This window comes from Dermacentor albipictus, chromosome 9 (assembly GCF_038994185.2).
Source record: "Dermacentor albipictus isolate Rhodes 1998 colony chromosome 9, USDA_Dalb.pri_finalv2, whole genome shotgun sequence".
Lineage (NCBI taxonomy): Eukaryota > Metazoa > Arthropoda > Arachnida > Ixodida > Ixodidae > Dermacentor > Dermacentor albipictus.
This window is the reverse complement of record NC_091829.1, coordinates 101,093,439-101,118,948: the sequence shown is the minus strand read 5'-3', so window position 1 is coordinate 101,118,948 and position 25,510 is coordinate 101,093,439. Positions and strand designations below refer to the sequence as shown.

At 44.1% G+C, this 25,510-nt stretch overlaps 1 protein-coding gene across 1 annotated transcript; it reads left to right on the top strand.

Annotated features, from left to right (window-relative positions):
• Nucleotides 1-6: 6 nt before the first annotated feature.
• Nucleotides 7-25,465, top strand: LOC139049583 (uncharacterized). Its single transcript, XM_070525140.1, has 9 exons — nucleotides 7-152; nucleotides 6,935-7,194; nucleotides 9,862-10,134; nucleotides 13,158-13,256; nucleotides 14,234-14,353; nucleotides 15,065-15,175; nucleotides 17,069-17,214; nucleotides 17,758-17,922; nucleotides 25,280-25,465. Exons 1-9 carry the CDS (start codon nucleotides 131-133, stop codon nucleotides 25,407-25,409), a joined length of 1,326 nt encoding a protein of 441 aa, XP_070381241.1. The 5' UTR covers nucleotides 7-130; the 3' UTR covers nucleotides 25,410-25,465.
• Nucleotides 25,466-25,510: the final 45 nt, after the last annotated feature.

Below are 25,510 nucleotides of genomic sequence, written 5' to 3'. Positions count from 1 at the left end.
GACGTGGGTTTCGTACGCATTGTCATGGGCACCGTCATTCGATCAGCTGTTGCTCGTTTGTTTGGCCGATGGAGGGGCGCCGTTCATTTGAAGAAGCGCACGGAATCGACCGTCACTGATCTCCTCTGCTATGGCGCGGGCTGAAGCGAAAGGTAACGGGGCTATTGAGAGAACGTGTTTGAGCGCACTACATATAAAAGGCATCATAAGTTACAAGCCCGGTAACCCAGCAGCTTGGCTCAGCCGATTGTGGCCTGTTGTCGTTCGACAATTAAGTGGCTACTAGACGGGAAATAACGTCGGATAGTTCACACTAAATAAAGCGTGGGAGTTCAAGACTACGGGAAGAAGTCAATCTAAATGGGGAAACTAAATATGCGAGAAATAAACTTGTGTTATATTTGGTTGGACTGTGTCGATTGTTTGAGAAAGAGCGTTTAGTTGAAGTAATCCGAAACTGTTTGTGATGTGTTTAATCACGGGTTTCATAGAGCTGACCAGACCTTGCACAGGTTTCCTGAAGACCGTAACCAGATATATTTCGTGCCTGAAATGACCTCGATGAATACAGCTCGGGTAACAGTGATGGCCTTCGTGCCATCATTTAGTTTAGTGCTATATGCAGCATGGCAACGACGAGTGTTCAGTTGCCAACAAACAGCACATTTGACTGATATATTTACATGTTGTGAACAGCATTCGAATGAAAGGCCGCCGAAGTTACTCTTTCACGATATTTTCTTGCGGTTTTTATATATTGCTCACTAAACTGAGACCGAGAACATATCAGGTATGAAGAACATTGGACAAGGTTCTGACTGGTGTTGTAGAAGTCGCGGGGCACTTTTTTCGTTGCTGGGTGCTTTTCTCGTTGGGACGATATATTAAAGTTTTTGCAAGTACTGCTCCAGGAGGGCACATGTAAGTGGCAAACGGAGGCCTCAGGAAAATACCCCTGATTATATAACGCTGCGTCTAAAGGTATGTCGTACGTACCTGCTTTGCTTCCGTTGCGCTGACTCCGTGGATCACGCTTACCGACTTTTGCACATTTTTGTGCAGAAGGATGTTTATTTACCTCAAAGCGGATCATTAAAAATGCTTTCGAAAGGTCACAGAGAGCAGCATACCAAAAGCCTGGCATGAGCGAATTAACATATCTCTCCAGGAGAGCAGGCCGGGTCTCTACTACGGACTCTTCTGCCACGCCCCCCCCCCCCCCCCCCCCGGGGGGAATGAGTGATGTTATATTGAAAGTAGAGCACTGTAAGGCGCGAGAAAGGTATAATACGGCGTGACTGACTCGGCACAAACGTCGCAGGCGCGAGAAGGTTTGTTCGACATACACCCAGCAACCAAAAAAGCGCCCTGGACTTCTACAACACAAGTCAGAACCTTGCCGAACATTGTACTAATGGGACATTGACCTGCCCGTGTTTTGTTCAGCTGCATTCTGCTTCAAGGGCTGCATTCTTTAACTTTTGTCGAGAGAATGCGGTGCACTGCACTATACGGCATGTTTCATTTTCAAATATTAGTAACCACTACAGTCAATTTTCAGCAAATGAATTTACACAGCATACCCTTCTAATGGGTACCTCTGCCTCACTAGCCCCGCATGGCAGTCTGGGCTGGGATGATGTAATGATTTCATTTCAATGCCATGCCTTTTTTGCGCTTTGGCAGTGGTCCAAGTGGTGTTCTACCTGTATCATCACTGAGATTGGCCCATGGTATGTGAACAGTGGGCAAAAGGAATAGAATAGAGTGTAAGGGATCCTTGCATCATACCGGCCCTGCTAAGTATACTTGTAACCACTAATGTGCAAGTCATTTGGTGCACCATCCCGATCTGTTAATACATTTATAAAGGAGCATGTTGAGAGCAGATGAAACATCTCAAAGCAAGATGCAAAAATCAAAGCATTAATGCCAACACCACTCCGTTGCGTCTTCATGGTGTCTCATCTACACTTTATGCGTTCCATCATGAAAATCACAAGTTAGTCCAGGGCTGCGATATTGTGGTGGTGCCTATTTCGATGCCTAATGCCCTTATGCCGCTTTTTGCTTTTTGAGCAGATAGTGTGAAAAGGCATTAACATCTTAAAAAGCGTCACTACAAAATTGAGACCCAGCACCACGTCACATTGGAATACATTTCCAAGTGCAGGCCCTTTCACTCATGGAGCCAGAAAAAAATAAAACATTAAGGGAGCACAAGATAAGACTAGCTAGACTCAGCAAGTTGCCCTCCTCTGATGCAGTCCTTCCCACTCTTTGGGCTTCCATGTGTTGACTCTTGAGAACAGGCCCTCCATGGTTGCCAGACCCTTCAAGATATTGTTTGGTTTACGATATTTCTTAGCAGCGCTCTTGCTACCCGCTGTCTGCCCTACTCCCTCCCATACTCTCAGCGGCTAGAAATTATCGCTTCGATATTGTGGTGAGGGCCCATTGCACATGAACCTTTCCTTTATGTAAAGCAATGAAGGGGGCTAGTTGGTGAATGTTCATGGTTATATTGCGCTCAGTTTTACACAGACGATATTAAGGAAGGGCAGGACGTGGACGTACGTAGCGCTACGTCTGTCCACATCCTGTCCTTTCTTAATATCGTCTGTGTAAAACTGAGCACAATATAACCATGAACTTTCCTTTATGTTATGACTAGGCTTCAATGTTTTATGTGGTGCTCCCTTTTAATCTTTTCCTTTCTCCATGCTTCCACTCTACTTCAGACTTGATTGTCCGTTGTCTACGGTACTGCAACAAAGCCATATAGGTAATGATTAAGTTTAATTTAATTCAGGCAGTGTTACATGGTGGCTGCACGTCATCCTTAGAAGCCTCCTTTGCATGTTCCTTTGCATTCCAGTAATATTAAAAGCACTCAGTGGCATTCAAAGAAACAAATGTTCAAAAAATTTTCGTGTCTTTTGAGTAAACAGAACAACATTCTTTTTCTTTCCCTTCAAGTTCAACGTAAATGGAATCTTCTGTATTATCATCTCGACACACGATAATAAAAAAAATGTAGACCACGAACTGACATGCCCGAGTGTCCAAACGCAAATTCATACGTCAAAAAGAGTACAACGGTGTGGCCTGTTTTGTGCAAGCAACATAAATTGCAATCTGAATGAATAAGACTCGTCTTTTTTGTTTTGTCATCAATGCAAACTGCCAACAGGTACAGCTTGAGCGTGGGAGTTAACAGGTTAAGATATTAGCCGATAACATTGATAACAAAATTTTCAGTGTTGTTTGTGACCCTTCAGCATAGCAGCCTATCCACCTGTAATACATTTGTGTCATTGTAGGCATGTCATTTACAGCTCCTGTAGCTGCTGTGAATGTCTTGTATGATTACGTTGTTGCTGTGACAACCTTATGCATAGTGTGGATCCTGACAGGGAAGCAGCCTACACTGTTAACCCTTTAAGGACGAGACATATAAATACCCCAAAACAATTTTCATTTTCTATTGAAATGTACAAAACATGTCAAGAAATAAGCATAATCGACAAAAAGAACAAAAATCTGATATTTTTTCAGCAATAAGGGGAAAACCCCAGGCAGGAAAGTGGAAGTGGGCTTCACCCCAAGCCACCTAAGGCTTCGTTTTCAACTTGAATAGACAGATCTCACCAAGTGTGAACCATAGGTGTACATTTCATTTGCATTACATCACATGTGTGACTCCAGTGCAGCTGGATATCTTGCATCAGCCTGTCTCCTCTGACCTTGTTTTAACAAGACAGTGAGCCGCATGCCAAACTTCTTTCTTGTCTTGTGTTCCTTCTCTAACCCAACAAATGACATTTGCTGCCTCTCATTCAGTGTTGGCCAAGGACATTCAGCCAGAAAATTCGGGCTCAATACTGAAACTAGGCAAGAATTTTTTTTTCCTGGTATGTTGTCTGTAGGAGACACTTGTCAGTGAAAATTAACGGTGATACTGCGGTATACCTTCAGCAGCCCTTCATAATTTATTTTTATTGCAAATTATCTTTAAACAAGATATGTATATGGCATAGCTTGTGAGTCCTTTTAGTTCTTTCTCGTATTGCCATGTTGTTTACAATACAGGTGCAAGCATTCGCATTTGTTAAACCAGTTCGTGGGTGCCTTTATGTTGGAGTCACCCATTTGGGCCCCTTTAGGTCACTTTTACTGCAGCAATACCGCTCACAATGTTGAACATCGAACCAAGCTCTGCAGTAACAGTGACATTAGATGGAAAAAAAAATGCTTGCAATATAATTATTTGTCGCTACTGTTAGGATGTTGCAACTCTTGTGAACATTTAAGAAAAATTTAGGCAACCTTCACACAGGAAACTGAAGCAACTGTAGGGGTTATATAAAATAGCTCATTCTGGTGGCACAACCTGCAGAGCGCTCATGAATGTGTCCACAGCTGAAAGAATCGATGACATCTTCTGCAGATGAACTTGCCCAGAATAGAGTCACATATGGCACGAAAATACTTTCGTTATATCCGAATTTTGTTATAAGCAAAGATTCGTTACATGCTGGTGTCAGCGAGAAACATTCTAGATTTACTGTGTTATACTGAATCATTTGTTATATATGTGTTCATTAGATGTTGTTTTGAGTGTACTGTAAAAAAAACATTACAAACAGCTACTTTAGTCAATGAAAACTTAAGGATACAGTGGCTAATACACCACTGTCTAACTCAAAGAAAATTTGCGTAGATGCACCAGCCAATTACGTTCGCTGATTTTCGTGGCGTCATGGCAGAGGTGAACGTCTTTCAATATTGGTGTCTCTGAGGAGCTATTTTTTTGAGCATAGAAGTACAGGGGGTAGATTTAGTGCTGTTTTATGGATGAAAGTTGCACTGAATTCTGGGGTGGACATCGAATTAGTACAATACATTTACAGTTGAACCTGAATACAATGAACTCGGATAAAACAAATTATTCTCAATATCGAACATATGCAACTTAGTGATTGACACTCAGGTGATTTAACTGCATCATAACAATCTGGACATTGGCTATATTGAACACAAGCCATCTGCTGCCAGCGTAATAAAGTCATCTATGGAAGCAGACTGGAGCAGGTCTGCAGAGTCTTGCACATCAAAAACGCCACCCCTAGTGACTCTGAGGAACATTTCAAGGCACATACAAAAACTGGTGTCTACCACAAATAGTTTTGCCTTCAGTAAGTGGATTCCTTCCTTGCTTCATTTCTAAACTGGACATAGCAAATCTATAAGGAATGCATCACAGTTTAATGTCATTATAGGCAAGTTTGGGTACGTCGAAGTGCCTGACATATCACGCTATCTTTTTAAATAGAAGCATTTTCATCATAACCAAGTTCGAGTGTAAAAGGTGATGGTCACACAGTACATGTGCAGCTGTAATTTATATAGAGAAGCTAAGCTGGTCTAAATCCCTTGCCAGGCAAATTATTGTGTTTTGTTATTGAGAAGGAGAATACAGGATGAAACCTCTATGCATTCACAAGTTTCAGCCTAACAACAACTGACCCTGTCAGTGCCAGGAGCCACCAGTCCATATGTGCAGCAACAACACATTTTTTTAGTCCCACTATATCGCAATTTACAACAAGGAAGGTGCAGTAGCTGCCTAACTAACAAGGCTGCCAATACAGATAGAGAGAGAGAGAGGAAAGAAATGCAGGGAGGTTAACCAGACTTAGTCCAATTTGCTACCCTACACGTGCAGAGGGGGATGGGGGAGTGAAAGAAAGAGAGAGAGAAGAGTCTTCATTGCACTTTCACATGCACTAAGCTGTAGCATGTCAACAGTTGGTCACTCAAGTCTGTCACCTTCAGGTACTGAAGACTCTCCAGTGTGCCTTGGATAGACTTGATGATAGGCCATTTGCAGAAGCAAAGGTCTTGGGAGCCTGGCCTCACAGCCAATGCAGATAGAGGTACTGGGAACAGTTAGGCCCTAAAGCAAAACTATAACCTTAACAAAACATGAAACCACTTTTATGTTTTTTGATAATGCAATAGAAGATAGAAGAGAAGAATTTGCAATCAAGCTGTCAGGCATTATAAAAAAGAAATGTGGTTTATTGGTTGCTATTCAGTAGAAAGAAAAGCAAACGTCTGGACATTTAACCGTCCCGACTGGATCAGGTCAGGATTTGGGACTTTTACTGAGAATCCGGGACTGTTGCACCTGAATTCGGGACAGTCAACAACCTTAGTTGTATCCTATGTACGTGAAGCTCTGAAGAGTGTGTGATCAGTCATCAGGGCAGTGTCGGCAGGATGATCATTAGAGTCTCTGAATCAGCGTTCCTGTTTCTTCTGTTGCTCTTTCATTTATCTCTGACGGCACAGTTGCAAGCAAAAGTCTGAAAACCACTGGTGCCACATAAATGTTTTTTGCAGCCCTGGCATGTAGTCTGAAATCAACTAGTCCACATCTGGGTGTTTGGCCAACGCAGTGTGCTGATGCAACTTAACATTCCATGGATGTGTCATTGTAAATATTTAATATAAGCTGAAACAGTCCAGCTGACACAAGAACACAAAAAAAGAAAGAAAAAAAACCACACCCGCACACACAACAGAACAAGTGCTTTGTCCTTCTTTCAGTCATGCTGTGTTAGATTATACAGTCAAATTCCAATGTAAAGAACAGTGGCATAACGAATTATCGGATATAACAAAGCGAATCTAAAATGTTCCTCACTGATATTAGCATTTAGCAAATATATGTTTATGGCGAATATTGGATGTAATGAAGGTTTCTTGGTGTCGGATGGAACTTCTTTATAACGAAGTGCTATTTTATTGAAGCTGAATAATTCAAGCCCTCCCTGTGATGTTATTACGACTGATAAATTGTTTTGGTGGTGCCGTGGTCTCTAAACGTTTGCTGCCTCACGTGCACCTTTATGTTCCCTTGCACCAGATGGCGCTTCAGCGGCCTCGGTGGCGAGTGGGGTGTGCGGACGCATGACGTCCGAGTGCGGTGTGCTGGGCGTGTACCTCTCATCCTGGGACCACGTGATGGGACCGCAGCTGGTGTTCCGATGGCGCATGCAGTGTCCTGGCGCCATCAGCGGCGTCAGCGGTCCCGAGTTGGCCCAGTGCGGCCCGCACTTCCTCAAGTGCCACCAGTTTCTCGAGAACCCCGAAGGCTTCCTGTCTCGGGGAGAGGCGCCGCAGCAGGTCTGGACGTGCTAGACTTTACGCAACCCCAGCGTTGATTCAGCAATGCGCTGGTGCAGTGGTAATAATAGTAACATGGCTTATTCACCAGAACGGGAGGCAAGGCGCATTCGTGAGGCGTGCCAAAGCCTGAATGAGCTTTTCTGACAAGAGCCTGCAGGCTGCGTACAAGCACACTGGAGAGTAAAAGGACAGCCTTGAAAGGAAAACTAATCGTGAAGTACACCGGGCACACAAAATGTTTACAAATATGCGACACTAAGAGCAAAAAGAAGTTATGTCACAACTATACAACACATTTTTTTTTTCCTCTCTCCTGCTTTGAATCTTCAGAAAGATTCTCAGTTATATCCCCTTCACACAATACTTACACAATTGTGTACACCAAGATAGCATATCAAAGCGAGAAGCAGTGACCAAAATAATTATACTTAAAATGTGCGGCATACATATTTAAACACTTCTGATTGGACCTGACCTAAAAGTTTGCATGCTATGTCCGAAAAGTTTCAGTAAAATGAGTTAGAAGGTAGATGGCTGGGTGTTCACTCTCAACATCATCAAGTCAGACTGCGTGTCGGCCTAGTTGGAACAAATTCATCTTAAAACTTATTGTGCGCGAATAAACAGGGACGAAGAATAGAAGAAACACAAGGACGAGCGCTCGTCCTTGTGTTTCTTCTATTCTTCGTCCCTGTTTACTTGCGCACAATAAGTTTTAAGAATCATTAAGTCGTAGCTGTTTCGCATCTTTCATTGTTTCTCACAATGTTTTACGTCATCCATATTTTTCATGCAGCTGGATAGGTTTCTTAGAGGCGTGCTAGACACGAAACGGTTAAATTTCTCATATCTGACATTCTGGTAGAGAGTCTTCACAAAGAGTCCACAATCTGTAAATATGACAAAGCTCACTGAAGAAGTGGCAATTTTCAAACAACTCATTTAGTTTGCGCCCTAAGAGGATAACTATGTGTACTGTACCATAAATACAAAACCAGTGCACAGAGTATTGCCGGTTCTTCCGGGCCACATGCAACTGCAGAGGCATTTTGACAATGCCTGAAAGGCATGCACTGTCAAGAGAACACCCATGGTGACAAAACTGAAGGCGCAATTTTGTACGACATAGTATGCCTGCGTAGCGTATGACCACATAGTGTAAGAGCACTTAGAAGAGGAGACAGGGTTACTAATGACATAATATCATTGACGGGATACAGTGAGAAGTAATTCCTCAGCCAGAGGCTATAAGGCACAGTTAAGTGCACTTATGGTAGAAGGCTCGTGCCTGCAGTACTACTGCAAAATGTCAAATCAGTATTAGAAAGCTGTGTGGAATTTTTCAGGGATGCATTCAAGTTGTGCTCAGTGCATCAATGTATCCAAGCTGGTGCTCGATGTTGTTGCATTGTGTGCCTCTTACTTAAAAGCCGAAGACTCTTGCATAGTTCTTGATAAGTTTTTAACAATATGGCCACTATTTAACAGCCCCAATTATGTTTCTGTCTGTTGTGTTTATATTGTGGTGGGCACAACACAAAAATATATGGAGAGCCACTCAAAAGAAAGCTTTAGGAGCCGTGCTAAACTGCAGTAGTTGACCTTGTGACAATGCAATGACAATGAACTATGACATTGGTATTGACAAATAAGATTTGAAGATGTCATGACGGCTAACCTGTTGTGGAAATATAATTGAACCTACAGTTGATCACGAATAGTCTTCTACATTGTTGTTGTTTGCTGGTGACTGCTTCCATCAAAAAAAAAATGATGAGAACGAACTTCATGATATATTTGACAGATCGTACAGCAACTGCCCTACACAGAGAGGCTGTCTTTTCTATGCAGCTTTGTCCTCTGGTTGTTGAGGTCACCAAGTATTGAAGAGCAAAAAAGAGAAAGAAAAAAATGCTGTGTTATATCAACCTCAGCCTGCATACAATGCTTTATCAAGCTTGTGATTTCACAGAAGGAGATGTAGCATTATTATTTGTGCAAATATCTTATGTGCAGGTAGTCTTGTCTGCTCTTTACCATTCACTTTAAAATAAAGCTATAGACCCTTTGCATGAGTGGCAGAGAAGCTTTCCTGCAATATTTCATGCCTAAAGCATGATGGTAAACATAATGCTTATATGATGAACATGTGTGCTGCTTGTGCATTTTTTTTTAAAGATATGTGTGAAAGACATTAGTGGCATATCCAGGTGGTCATTTGAGAGCACTCTAGAAGGGCTTCAAATGTAGTTAAAGCTTTACAAGAATAATCGGGTATGGCAGTGAAAATCTGGATCCATTATCGGTGGAGCCGGCTTATGCTAGTGGTAACGCTTGGTGGCTGGCCTTTTATGTAACATTTGTGGCATTTACAGAGCACTCTGAAATGACCACCTAAATATACCATAAATTTCTTGGCATGCGTTTGACTGTTCACTGTCATTTCAGTGCGAGCATTACGACTCGATATCGTCAAGCTGCGCAGTAAAGCCTGCTTAACATCTTGAAAATTGTTTATGTACGCTGTTGGTACGTGCTGTCGTAACGCTCACAGGATTGAATTGAAAGGCCACAGGGAAAGTTCGTCCCCAGTCCCAATTGCACTAAAAAATAAAGAAAACTCTTTTTGCGAGTGGGCCCACAAAGTTTGCTGCGCACGTACAGGCGTCACGGCGCGAGGAGGAGTACGATGTGCACGCAGCCAGCGTCCTGCAGCTGCTGCACGGGGGCCTGGAGCGGCGGGGCACGCGGTCCTGCCTGCTGCTGCTTCCAGACAAGCGGGCTGCCCTGCACGCTGTCACCTTTGACCTTTCGGCCGGGGCACCCGTGTGCCTGGCCGCACTGTTCCCGATGCGGGCGCTGGCCGACCTCTGGCTCCTGCTGCCCCTCACCGACCTGAGCCTGGCCCGAGTGGCGCTCGTCTGCCAGGCACCCGGGGTGCGTGACATCCGTGCGGCCGAATGGACTGGATACTGGCTCATCGGCCAACACCAGACCTGAGGCTGTTGCACACTATTAAAAAAAAAAAAGTTTGTGTACAGGATGTTTAGAAGAAAAACAGCACACACTAATGAGTTCATGCTGTTTTTACTTTAAACTCCATGTACCACATTTGAAGGAAGTAGTGCAAAAGATGGGACAAGCAAGTGGCAGACACATTCACAGCGTGTCTGCTTTCTTTTTGCGCTGTCTGCCACTACTTTGTTCCATTTATTGGGGGGGGCTCCTCCCTCCAAAAATGTTGCCATACCAACTAGCTCAGATTCAAACCTTAGTGCAGACCATGCACCAATTAACCCATCAGCAAACTCTCTCGAAGCTATCTCTGATGCATCAGGCTTTCTTTCTGTGTGTGAATTTCAATGCATATTTGCGTTGGGTATGTTTGTGCATAAAAAAACATTGCCACGGATTCAACTCTAGCAGAATATTATGAAAGGATTTATGTGTCCTAAAGAAGCCACATCGGTGTTGTGGGAAATCGAACATTGCAGTCAAAGAAAAAATAATACTGGTTGGTTTACTGAACCCAGAACTCTCACTTTGTCAGGGCAGTAGTGTTACTATTGTGGCTAACCAGGAGGCCAGCAAATGGTAGCATGAAATCAAATTAATTGCTATTTGAAGCAGCCGGTGAACAATGGGTAGACTCCAATAACCACAGTACACTCGTATATTCAGCTATGATAAAATATTAAAATGCCAAATTGTATTCTTCAATTTTTAGAGAAAAGTATTTCATTTGTATTTTAAACTTCAAATATTCACACATCCCCCCGCATGTATCCTTCATGGCATTTCCTTTTTGTGCCATGGAACCTCGATTTCACACATGGAGTGTGGAATAAAGACATACTTCAAATAATGGAACACATCCAGGCTTATAACATCCGTGCTTACTGTTTATTAGTCTGCCTAGTACTCTTACGTAACACTCGTTGTGACTTAGTGGATACAATGTTTGGCTGAGAAAAAAGGTTGGCCATGGCCGCACTTCAACGGGGATGAAAGGCAAAAAAATGCTTGTGCAGTTGGGTTTAAGTGCACTTTAAGAGCCAGGTGGCCAAGATTAATCTGGAATCCTCTGCTCCTGTGCTTCTCATAGCCCCGATGTTGCATTGGGACATCACCGTACTTGCATGATTCTAATGTGCACTTTTTAAAAAAATAAAACGTGCATTCAAATTTCTATGCGCCTTACACAAGAAAGGGGCTGGCAGATGGAATGGCACACTGTGGTATAAACTTTTTTAAAACAGGGTTGAAGTACCTCAGACAGGCTGGCCAACGTTTCGATAGGTGGACCTATCTTCGTCAAAGGCGGCCTCGTCATCCTCGGCGTGTTAGTTTTAAAGGGTTAGTGCAGTGACGTCACGTGCGGGTGTTGTCGCTGGCGGCTGGTTTTAAAGAGAGAGATTACAAGAGGGAACAGGCGCTGTCGTCCGACGTCTGTGAGCCTCATTCTCAAGACGAAGGGACAAGAGCGTGTAGAGAATGTACTCTTTCAGGATTTTACGTCTATACCAAGTGTACGATCCCCTTCTTCCATGTACACTTGCCCGCGCCCGCTTCTGCACGCGTCGCCCTCCTGTTTGCTATACCGATTTCGCCCCCCCCCCTTCCCCCTTACCCCTTTTTTAGTCTTTTTTTTTTTTTTGAAACCCCCTCGACAACACATTCCGAAGTCAATATGCCTTTTTCGGCGCCTCAACCATCGCCTTCTGGATGCCGCCGTAACGACACCTACGTTAAGCGCGTGGGGCAGTGCCCCTTGAAAGACCATGCCGCTGCCTTTCAGTCACCCCACACATTGCACCGCAGACTCCCTGTCGCCACCTTAACTATTTCAAAATTACTCGACCTATTGCTTGACCGGCCGTTCCAATGCCTCAAAAACATGCCGCCAACGACTCCCCCGGATTACCTCCTAACCTTTCGCATCCCCAACACGCTCCCAAGCCCCCGTATTTCTTAAAGATTTCATTTTTCTCTTTCTTTTTCTTTCACCCCCCCCCCCTTTGTTGTGTCTTGGTACGGCCCTGGCACCCCCCTGCTTTTTTTTTCCCCTTTTTTCTGCTTCTATTTCTTTTCTTTCCTCCCCGCGTGCCCACTCTCACGCTCTTGTCCCTTCGTCTTGAGAATGAGGCTCACAGACGTCGGACGACAGCGCCTGTTCCCTCTTGTAATCTCTCTCTTTAAAACCAGCCGCCAGCGACAACACCCGCACGTGACGTCACTGCACTAACCCTTTAAAACTAACACGCCGAGGATGACGAGGCCGCCTTTGACGAAGATAGGTCCACCTATCGAAACGTTGGCCAGCCTGTCTGAGGTACTTCAACCCTGTTTTAAAAAAGTTTATACCACGATGCGCCTTACAGTTGGAACTGATTCTACTCAAAATCAAGAATAAAACCGATTCTTACTAAAAGAAAATAACTCAAGGCAGTTGCGACGCTGCCATCGAATGGGTTGTTCATATGAAGAAAGGGATGCTTGGAGACAGCGCAAGCTCAATCCGTGGTGCGTAGAATGCCCTCCCGCAGACAGTGGAGCCTCCAGAAGTGTGCCATTACTAATGCATTAAATGGAGCTCGACTTTCTGTGGTCGGCAGATGGCGAAAAGGAGGCGTCATCGCATCCTGATAGCCACTAGCTGCTAAGATTCAGCCACGTGCGCGTCTGTGTGCCTCTGTTTGTTCCATAATATCGTTTCAACATGGTATGCGTTGACTCAAGTTTCAGTACTGGATGTGCACGGTAGAATCAGCACCAAGTTATTTATTTTTATATTTGGGCTGCAATATAACTGCGCATTACAATTGGCGGCGCAGTGGACTCGTGCAAATATGGTAATTAGCTGCATAAATCAATCAATCATTCAACGAATCAATCTTGTGCAGCATGCCTGTTGAAATAACACTCAGTGCTTGTTGCATTCGGTGCTTGTTTCATTTCAGCGCGACCTGATGAAGAACTTGAGCAGTGCAACCTCGCTACTGCACCGCTACTTCCAGCTGGCCTCGTCCCTGCTGTCTACCAGGACACTCGATCGAAGGGTGAGGAAGGGCGCAGCTTGTTTGCATGTTGCCTGCACTGGGCTAAGCGATGGCATTTCCCCACAATTAGCCATAGGGAAGAGTGTACTTTTAAGCAAAATTACATCCTTTGGGTTGTATCTTGCCACACAACAACAATTGTCATCTGTCTTGTCCGCATCTCCTTTCTTTAACGCTGCGAGCCCAGTACTTTCCAGTAACGAACAGCATGCGCGTTATCAGCATGACATAGCATTCCTGACAGGAAAGTAGCGGGCGCGGCGTTTTCAAGGAAGGAAAGGCAAGCAAGGCAGATGACGATTATCATTGTGTGGCAGATATACATCTCAAAGGGTGTACATATGTCAAAGAGTGTGGCGCTGCGGAACTGTTCTGTGAACGGGAATGCCGGAAAGTGGAGAGGCTTCAGAATGGTGCCTTTCTCCCATAGTTATAACACTTCAAAAACACATCTGGCAGCCAGTGTTCCATCTCTAACAGTGGTCTGGCCCGTACTATAGAACAGCATGCGAAATGCTGTCTCCAATGTACAATAATTGTAACAGCTTGTTATGAAACTATAACTACTCGTGCTATGGCATTTGCGCTCGCTAAAGAAACAGCACAACATTAGAGTAGCTGTAGTGACGACGTGGTTAGCGGTTGTCGAATCAAGTGTCACGGCACACATTTAGGCCCTATCTATACAGTGTGGTCATCCAGCATTCTAGGTTGAACGAAAGGTGTTGCAAATCTGAAATAAACCTGAAGGTTCCTGCGTCTATAGCGCGCATTCAGATAAAACGGGCCTGTCGTTCTGGAATGAGTAACAGCATTCGTGACATGACAACAATCTGATGGTAGTGTGTCTCACATAAACACAGAAATATGGTAACACTGATACTGCTCAATAAATGGAAGTGCAAGGGAATACGAATTACGCGCAGCAAGCAGAGACACCGCACCCATCTGTAGTAAGTCGCACATTGACCGTGCAGGCGTCGGTGAACGCTTTGAGCCGAAGCGATCGTCTGCCAGAGGAGCTGATTCGCCGGGCCCTCCAGTCGCACCTGCAGACACAGCGATGCTCCATCGTCATCGGTGACAGTGCTGCTCAGGTGAGTCTCGTTTGCTGCCTGGTTCCTTCTAATCAAAGTCAAAGAACTAACGCTTTCTTTCAGTCATTCCAACCACAACATATTTTTTGCTTTACTAGCTGTTGCTTTGTTTTTGTTCCGGTTTCGTGGCAAGACGACATTTTTTTCAGTACCCATCATTCATTTGCAAAAACTCGACACGTTTACTTGTGTGTTTCGACTGAAAAAGAAAATTGACATACACTAATGCATGCACATCTTGTCATTGAGAAGCTAACTATGGTAGTATTCTCAAGCGATCACTTTCAGGGATACAATCACAATCGCAAGAATTTGAAAGATCAAATGACTCGGCGCAGGACACGTTGGCGTACATGGCCAACAGCATTTCCAGCACTGTACAGAGCTCACTATCTTAGCACAATTCCAGACGTGCTGTTGGCCAGATACTTCAACGCATCTGGTGGTAAGTCATGGGAAATCTCGCCAGCGTGATTGTATCCCCGAAGGCGATCGCTCTAGAACACCGCCCCTGCTGCAAAGACTTAGTTCGGTATCAGCACCATATAGCATTAATGGCACCTGGGTCGTAGAGGGATGGGAAGTTTTGTATTGAGTGATTAGCACCAGGAAGAAAAAAAAGGCAAGCTTATAAAACTTGAGCAAAAATAATATTAAATAAACCGGCAGCAAGTAGAAATTTTTTACTGAAAGTTGACGTAAAAAACGTAGGTGGAACCGGCCCTGAATGCCCTGCGAGGTCTCCTGGACCACGAGGAGCTGTTCTGCTCCCTGTGGGGCGACACTCTTGAGCCCTGCTACCTGCCAGGTCTTCAACTGCAGGTAGGCTTCTAAGCTATGCATGCATTCAGCCTCTTTCTTGGCCGAGTGTGAGGACAGTCACACAGATACAGCCATCGTTACGCTTCGTGGCAGACGTCCTTTTTCGCACCAGTGAAATTCCACCAATTCCACTGCCTCCTTCCTTCTAAGCTATACATGCAACCATTATACAGATCTATAAATAGTATTTTTGCATTGTAATTGCATTGTGGTTATTGTATTTTGTATTTTTGTTGTTTGTTCACGCCTGTATTTTTTTTTTGTCTTCTGTACCCACCCTGCTATGATCTTTTTAACATTACAGTGTTAATAAATAAATAAATAAATAAATAAATAAATAAACAAACAAGAACATCCACACCGATTAGGTGAAATGGATATTTTAGATGTATTATGTAAACATTAAGTCAAGTTAAGTTATCGATTGATTCACCTTGACCTAATAGTGACGTCTGTACCACTAACAGTGCTGAGAAGATACATGTATCTTAGATACTCTTTGGGTATCTTGTATCTATATCAAGATATGTCTGGCAAGATGTGTATCGGTATATGTATTTCCAACACATGAAAGAATGTATTGTGTATCCTAGGATACAAGATACTGGGGCTGTCACAACATAAACATATCTTTTACTTGGCACTCTTTAGCCATATCTGGCCCTTGCGCCAATAAAATCCATACAACAACAACAAACATTCAGCCAGCTATAAACGTTGGCTCAACTCCGCTTCTCAAGCTGATACTGCTGCCACTAAGCCACGTAAATTTCCACAGGCACTGTGTTTTCTATTGTCTGACCTTAACAGGTAGGTTGACAATACTTCATGCTTCATGCCATAGCTCTTGGTGGTGCCACCTGTATCGTGTTTCTACATATCCGATGTGATTATGTGATATGGAACCGCCTTTCTGTTTTACGTAGACATATTTCTTTTTTTTTTAGCTCACCCTTAAATTGCTTACTTTTACAAATCACCAGGTAATCGGAGCTATGAGTGGCAGTAGTGTGAATAGCGGCAGTATCCTGCGACACTTTGTGCCACTGCAATACGTATGAAATGTTTTTGGGCTGCACAAGGTCTCTCCTAGAAGAAATATTGTAAAGTGATTGCACGTTAATGAATATTTCACTAACGAATGCTTAGACTAACGAATATATAGACTATGAAGGGTCATTGCAGCTTTGTGTGCTCTTTGTACACATAATGCGTCACCAAGAAATGGCACTACCAGCATTGTTGCTATAGTACAACTGTCCGGTGATCCAGTAATGCATGTGGTAAAACGTTTACAAACAAGGTAAAATTCCACAGTAGCATTTGTGCCATTGTGCAGAGGCTTCTTATAGACGTTCTTGTAGTAAGATGGTGACCCTTTAGCCGGCCAGCAAACGGAGCAGCGACTTCCATCAGTTACGAAAGCCACAAGCAAAATCCACTGGCAGCTCAGCATATAAAGAGCTTTCATGTTAAGTAGCTAAAGCAACTCCAATAAACTGTTTCTAAATGCAAATGTTATACTTTGAGGAAGAAAGACGAAAATTTTGAGATACCAACAGACATTTCATTCAAATGAAACAAGGTTGGTCGGAGTTAAGAAATTTCCAAGCAAACATTTTTGTGAATACCCATTTGCTGCTACGGTCTATAGATATACAATAAGAAATTTGCTAATGTGTTGAAGTATATTAAGATACAAATGGAATGTATCGTATCAGATACAATAATTACGGTAGTATCTTGTATCATATCATGATACGATTGCGAAGTATCTTTGCCCAGCCCTGAATTCGCTAACTATATCTAGCACAAAAATACATGGCGGCTGCACCATTGCTCTTCTGGCTAAACTTTGTTCCCCCCTCCCATCCCCACCCCCGCTTCCTGTAGGGACTGGTTCGGGGGTCAATCGGGAGCCCCCTCTCGGCCCGCGAGCTCATCTGGTCTCCACATCCGTCCACAGTGGTGGACATGGCACAGGGACGAGTCTGGCAGTGCCCACTACACGTGGGATACCAGGGTCCCCTGACACGCAAGTGCGTACTCACGCTTTTCCCATTGGTTACACAAGCAGAGCAAGCATGCCGCCTTTATACCGTATCCTTGCACGTACAGGGTGTCCCAGCTAATGCGGGCCAAGCTTTTTAAGAATAAAGGAGCTAGAATGTATGAGCGTAGTACCAAGGGTGTTTTGTTAGTATTCATCTTCTGCAAACTGGATCATTTTTCTCCCATTAGCATTAACTAGCTAATCACTCAGAAGTGATAAGTTAAAGTAATAAATACTTGCATAATTGTATAAGCTCAAATATCATCTTGTGCGTCACATTCTGTGCAGTTGAAAATGGCAGAGAACTACACTAGCGTGGTAAGGTTAGAAAACTTGCAGGCATATGATGGAGTCATCTGGTGCAAGACAGGAGTAATTGGAGATCCCCAAGATATGCCTTTTTTCCTGCAGGGGTATGGAATGTGATGATGATGGTGATCACGATGATCTTCTTGTCGGTGCTGATGATGACAGCCCGTGTATATCCCCACATTCCCAGAATTTTCACTCCTCTGGCGTCCACGCGCAGGCTGAAGGCCGCGCGCACTCCGTCGGCGGAGTCGCACGTGTCGCAGTTTGTGCAGCAGCTGGGACGAGCCCCCACCACCGCCGCCGCCGAGCAGATGCTGCAGGCCTTCCAGAGGCACCTGCGCGTCAAGGCAGCCGCGCTCATCCAGTGTGCCTCCCGCTCCAGGTAAAACGCTAATCAGCATCATAAAAGGCAGCAGATAAGGAAAGCACGTGGGAAAAATCATAGCCTCCTGTATGTTGTCACAATCTAACTACAATAACTTAGCGCAAAGCTTAGCAGGCGCAAACAAGAAACTGACAAGGATGAACCCTGCTGTCGACTGTTCACTAACAGAAGACTAACCAGCGATGCATGCACCATTTGGTGCGCATGTGCCTCGTCACATCACCGCATCACTATGAAAGAAACGAACGACATAAAAATTGCACGTGTCAGAGAGGGACATTCATAAAATGATACTCGGAAGCGGGCGCCTTGTTGTTTGTGTCTGTCCACAACGTTGTGCTAAGTCGCCATAGTCGTAAAGTAAAACCAACTAGCCTGACAGTCAGTCCTATTTTCACAGGCAAGCACTCAAACATAAGACTGGGACACGCATTCTCAAGTATTCTCACCCTCTTGTCTAGCTCACTCTTTTGCTGGTGCTGGTGCTCACTCTTTTGCTGGTGGTCTTTCTACTATTCGGGACAAACCGGTGAAAGATGGGTGCATAGTGTCTAGCACAGTCTGAACCTCATGTCCATAGACAATACTTTGTGTCTACAGTACCATCGGCAAAGCAATGAAAAGCAGTCATCGTTGGAACTAACAGCTTGAATTCATTATCGTGTAGTACTGCAAAGGCACGACTGATGCACAGGTTACCTTCTCGGATGCAAATAGCCTTGGAAATTGCTTTTGCCTTCTTGCCATAGTTACGTGTTTGTATATTTCTTTTGGACCTTCTGTTTTCTTTTGAATACACACACAGTTGTACTTGGGGCACATGTCACGTCTTCCTTCTTCGACTTGCTGCACATTCTACATGCCTTTATAAGAATGGTCTCCGAGGCCATGCTCTGCAAGAAGCTGTTGCATGCTTTGATTCCTGTGTTTGTACATAGAGGGCGCCACCCTTCCATTTAAAAAAAGAAAGGAAGTAGTGTTTCTCTATGTGCTTACATAGTGCATAAGGTTAGGTTGAACAACTGTGTAGGGGCTTTGTACAAGTGCTTCTTCTGACCAGGAAAAAAGATAATTTAATTGAATCAGTCACTTGTGTTGGCTGGCAGGTGCAGGGGTGTGAAAAGATCCATGCTGATAAATCTTAACTCTCAAGTTCTTTCATAAATAAGTGTAGAAAGTTTACCAAAATTTGTTTGTTCAAGCAAATTATTTCACATTATACCTGTATTCATAAAACATATTACATGTGCGATTTACCTGTGTTAACCAAAAGTTATAGAGACATCTGACAGGAAAAAAGTGACAGACAGGGAGATGCTATGAGAAGTGCCTTGCAAATCGCACCCTTCTGTTCTACATATTCTTCCCATGCTTCGTATTCACAAACAACGATGTGGATTAAAACCAGCCTAGCACTGGTTGTAGGTCAGCTACTACGGTATGTTTGTATTAACTGAAGTCTACCTGTGTGCTTCTCCTTTTATTTGTTTATTGTCTTTTTATTGGTAGTTAAATAATTATACAAGAACCCTAAAGAGACACTTGAGAGAAACACTAGATCAGTTTAGAAAGATACAGTATTATTTACAAACTCATTCTTTAGTTAATTGTGTGCCGATAGGTGAATTATTATAATTGAAAATGAAGGTCCAAGTTTCTCTCTTTTTCTAAAATTCTGCACCAAACTCCAGCACTGGTACTACAGTGTGTGAAAGGCCAACTGCGACAAAATTTATTCCCGATCGCTATCACGGTGCAGTCTTCGAAGACATTGAAGACTGGCTTGACAAGTATGAATGCGTCGCACAGATTAACCAGTGGACTGAGCAGCAAAAGCTTTCCCAGGTCTGTTTCGCTCTTGACGACAGTGGCCGTACTTGGTACGAGAACTGTGAAGCTAGCCTGACTTTCGGCAGAAGATCACGGATACTTTTGCAAGTGCCAACCGAAATTGGTCATAAGCAAATGGTTTATACTAGTGAAGCAATGTAGGCAAAGCCACAGGGCTATTAATTGTCTAATTTTATTATTAGCAGCCTCTAACAGCACCTAAGTCGACAATGCATATCGAATATGTCGCAAGTCCCAGAATGTCACCTTCGAGATTTCCAGTGGGCCATGGGTGCCGCCTGATCTCTGAGGCCACGCCGAGGATCCATGCCAGTACCCAACATTCCGATCATCGTGGAAGTAATACTCCAACAAGGTTAAATGTGGACAAAAAAAAAAGATGACAAATACGATTGCCTAACTCGCCATTATGCTTCAGCATTCTGGGTTGTGCATGCTTTGTAGTGAGTGGCGATGATGGCTTCTTTTTTTTTTTTCCATTTCAGTATCAAAATCGTACTTTTGCCAGCCTTTTGTGATAAATTTACTTGTATTTCAAAAGTATAGTTTTCACTGTCTGAAGCTAAGCTTTTTACAAAGTGCGAAATTTTTTTGCAGTATACTTTTAAGGCAGGGTGGGTCCGCAGTATCATTCTGCCCACTGGCCTTGAACCACCGGCATTAGGTTTGTTTCTAGTGCCCAGGAATTTTAGTTCTTTAAGCCAAACCTTTCTTTACCTCTTCCCTGGAATTCGTATTTATCGGCGTTTCCTCGCCAGATGTATTCGTGTATATTTGGGCCATTAGGTATGCGCTGGTTGCTGTCTTGCCAAACAGACAACTTCGACACTGGTCCTGCTGAATATGTGCCCATTCTTGGCGAATCACCCAGAATAACGCAAGGGGTATGAAGCCTTAAATCCGTTTAGACATGTTTCACACTTTTCTGTACACACACCTCTCATCAGCATTCTTCCTTTGGCAAGCATCGCTCATCACCTTTGCCCTCGTTGCGCAGGCAGCAAAGAGCTACAGGTTATTTGCTACTGCTGCTACCTCGCCAAGTCAAGCACGCTTCGCGTCATCTAGAGTGCAACATTGCCTTGGGTCTGCGTGTTCTTGTTTTCTCAAAATGTGGTGCGCTTTCTTCAGTTTATATTTCCGCACGACTTACCCTTCCTTTTTCTTGTGTGTGTGTGTGTGCGTGCGTGTGTGTGTGGGGGGGGGGGGGGGGGCGTATGTTTCACTAATTCTGTTGATGCTGAAACGCGCTGCAAGACTTTGCATCTTGCTCTTCATTGCCGTAGTGGCATCCATTGCCTAGAACAACATTTCTTAAGTTGTCTGGCAAGGGTGTGATGCCATATGGTGATGCGACTTTGCAGGGATTAAGAGCGAGTGCATTTGATACTGAAACACAAATAGAATGAGACACTGTTCCTAACATTATGTGGTTCCGACATGAAAACAGCAGCGGTACAGTCTTCACGAGCTTGACAATGAAGAATTTCATGCAGGAGCTTGTCAAGATCAATTTCTGTGCGATGCACATTGTGTAATCTTCGTCCACTACAGTATTGCTTGGCTTGGCCTCCGAAATACATGCACAGATGCCACTGCTTTCAGGGTCTGTGTAGAGCACACAACCTCTCACTCCCAGCTCTGTTACTGCGTGATACTTGAGTGGTTAGCAAGTTCGACTCCCAGGTGCACATTAAAAATGAAGTGTGCTTGAATTCCAGTAATGGCGATTGTGCACAACGTTTTCTTTTTTCTTTGCTTTATGGCAACGGTGAAGCTCGGAATGAAGAGGCAACCTGACGGTGACAAAGTGATGTCAGTGAAAACAACGGTCGTCAGTTTTTAATGGAATGGTCAGACAATCCAAATACAATTTCAAGCGCTTAACTGCTGTCACAGTAAAACTGCGAGAACCTGAGCCAGGGCCCTTCCTCATCCTCTCTCAGCACCCACTCTCTGCTTTTCGTTTTCCTTACAGCAACAAACAAAATGGTCACAAAGAAAAAAAAAAATAGGCGTGGATAGCTTGGGCAGCAGACTGACATGTGACCTTGATATCACCAGGCTCCTTGCATTAAACTGGATATTGAGGCTAGGCAGCTACACTGCCTCCACCCCCCCCCCCCCCCCTCACTTCCCTCAGTTGCTGTAAACTTTGCGAATTTTCTTAATTCACTGACCCTTTTCATTTAAAGGGGCCCTGTGCCCCAAATTATGCGTGTTGTTTTTATTTCACTGTTGCTTACTGCAATAGGACCTGATGATGCTTCAGCAGCAGTGAAAGCGCCAAGATCAAAGTATATTTGATATATTTATTTGCTCCAGGAATCATTTTCCACGCCGACCACAGCAGTTTTCGGCAGCGAATGTGAGGCAGAAGGCTTGCGATGCATACGTTCATGCTGTTCATTTTGATTGGTTGGGCACAAAGGTCGTACTGCACATATGTTAATCACTTTCTTGTAGTCACTGCAATTCAACAAAAAAATATATGTTATGCTCTTTAAGATTACATGAGAAGCTGCAGCTGCACGCAGTATAAATTTTAGAAACTTTACAACTGACACTGCAGGTGAGCTGTCCAATGGCTTGCACTAAGTGCAATCAGTAGTTTATAGGTGTTCTTTGGTGCACTCTCGTGTCGCGTAGCACTGGGCCCACAAGCCATGCAGATTCTTCCAAAGGTATTGCATCAGTCAACACAGTGGACAGCACCTTGCTTATTCACTGCGTTCCAATTTCATCATGTGAGGGAAACTCATCAGAGAGCTATAACTTGCCTGTAAACGTACTTTAGCTGTTTACCGGTACACCGAAGACAAGGATAGAAAACGGCACTGGTGGCACCATCTTGTGACGTTAACATCAACTACAGGGGCCAAGCTCAAGCTGCAAGGGCCAAGCTCAACCTTTCTACTTGTGTAATGGCGTCGGCAGCAACAATGTGCTAGTTCTTATTTCTTTCTTGCCCTTCTGTGACAACAATGGCGCAACACAAATGCTTATGAGGTGTTGTGGTTGAAGAAGTCCTTAGAAGATGTCGCTACTAGCACTCCGCTAAGATAACATCGTTTATCAGCAAGCGTGGCTACAGGTTGTCGTTTGAAAGCCACAATGGGGTGACAGCTTCCGCTACCGCTGAATGAAAAGCGCATTTTGATTGGAAGCAGCATAAGTCCTTGTTGGGCGAGTGAAATGCGAAAGGGTATGCCTCTTTCTGTCATCTGCGTTTATTCTGAATTTAAAAGTTGAACAACTTTTGTTTTCCTCTGTCAGTTTTCATAATTTCTTTTGCACTTGTCATGGGGTAACACAAGGAAATGCCTTAAGATGCAGAACTTGGTGGGCAAAATGTGGTTGCAGAGCCCCTTTGAAGGCAAAGTGAATTCTGGGGAAAAATAGGATTGGCCATACTTTCTTGTTTTTTCTTGCTTTAAACTGAAAATGCTGTACCCTATGTATGTCCCAAGGTGTGGGCAAACAGCATATTTGAAATATTTTGCTTATATATATAAATATATATATATTTGCGTGTGTGTGGGGGGGGGGTTGGAAGTACATATCTTTAAAGCCTTGAGAAAGAAGTAACACATATACTGTCCTTGATATTACTTCGCTGAATTACTTCTGCACAGACAGGTTTTCTTATTCAGTAATGTGTCTATTATTGCATTTGTTTCATTAGAAAATGTCATTTTTTCAAATTCATAAGACCAAAGTTCGGCCTCCATTTTCTCTGTGAGTACTAATCACTATTTTGCTGCCAAATAAATGCTGACAGGGTGTTGAAAGAACACCAATCTAAAGTGACTATAGTGTTACCATTCAGCGTTCCTTTAAGTAGTTTGTTATTTCAGATCGAAGGTCTCCAAACATTCGCCCATGGGTCTCATCTGGCCCATTGTGGCAGCCACTGAAATGCCCCTCCCCCACCCCCGAGACTCCAGAATCAAACGGTGGCTGGCCTTGTCGTTGCATCTCCCTGAGGATCTGTTGTCATTCATGCATGGCCTTCATTAGCTCAGCTGCAGTTTCAGTGTTTTGTTTGCCTGCCACAAGTTTTGTTTAGCTCTGTACGCACACGCATCCTGGAATGGAGGACGTCATTTACGGATCTAACTTGTCAGCTAGGCACTTAATCATTCAGCTTGAAAGTGCAGAGTAAAAATACTAACTTAATCTGCATTGAATTACCATTAAGTTCCACTACATACATTCACGCTTAGTTAAATTTTAGTACCCTCTATCTACGAGGCTAGGGTGCTGTATTTTTAAACTATTATTTTAATTTCTTTTTTTTTCTTTTTTTCACGCTTCGTCGTTGGCTCGCATGAAACCACAAAATTGCTATCACTGGTCAAGCCATTTGGTGGGACGGATGATAAAAAAGCAAAAATATTAAATTCAGCAAAATAGATCCTTACAAAATACAGGCCCTCGCGAGTATCTATAGCTGTGAACAGCCATTCAAAAGTTAGTTTTGTTTATGTCCACTGAGGGTAAGTGTTGTATCTGTTATTGCCTGTCTAGATTACCAGTCTTTCTATTTTCGAAACTATTGAGGCAGGCATACTATGCAGTCCTCCACCCAGAATGTTTGGAGACCCTTTCTAGGTCTGTGATAGGAACGTGTTTATGGTAAGTAGGCTTAAATGCAAATGTGCTTGACAGGTTTTTCATGCATGCAGACAAGTTTTATGAAACACGAGTGCTATAAGGTTATGGTGAAACTGCCACATACCATTCTGTAAGGCTGTGTATGTAGGGAACGTATAACCTTTTTTTTTTTTTTTTTTCCTTGCTGGACTGTTTACCTTGCGTACCAGGCCACAGAAATATGGGCAGTGCTTCACAGCACATTAGCCGCTGGCTACCTGCAGACACTGCTAATGGTTTTGTTTTCGAACTGCAAAAGCTTACGTCGGCGACGCGCATTCGGTCCGCCAGTGCGTCATGGGAGGAAAAAAAAGAAAGAAAAATGAAAAGTTGTTTTCTCGTTAGCTGGCCGTAGGCTTTTCCGCGTTACTCCGAATAACTTCGGGGATGAATGCAGCAGGAAAAGAAGGCGCGCACACTTTTACCGTCAGCTCTGTTCGCGCGTACTCCCTTTCCTCTGAGCAAACGCCGACGGAAACTCTCCTAATCGGCTAGAGATACCGGCGGCGTGGGGGAAGGACAGGTGCTCGAGCTTAGCGACGTCGTAAGCGTCGTTCATTGACGCGCGGGCCGACCCCGTCGACCGTGCCGGCGGTACGGCAGTGTAGCGGAAGTGCAGCGTCTGTTCGGTAGCAAGGCCTGCCGCATTTATTGGCAAGCAAGAAGGTTTCCATCGCGGCGGCATTACGAAGGCCAAGCATGCAACGCGCTCTGCGTCGGTAGCCAAGGCTGGCCTTGAGAGCTTGAAGACTTTTCATGGCGACCTCTCCAACATTTTTTCCTGCTCATTAAACGTCCCGTCACTTATTCTTGTTTCTCTCCTTTTCATTCGGGACATTGCTCGCAGGCGAGCCCTGTCCACGAAGTACCTGCAGTCGGTGCTTGCCGTACCGTACCTGTCCGATTTCTTGGTGATCCTGGCCGAAGCCGAGAAGCTGCGACCGGGTCTGTCCCGCTACGTACTACCGTCGACCTGACCCCCACCGCACCTGCTCGCTCGTAGCGCATTGAATAAAAGAACCTTTCGGCTTCATCGAGCCTTTTTTCTTCCGCCTGCTCCCTTGTTCGCGCGGCGTCG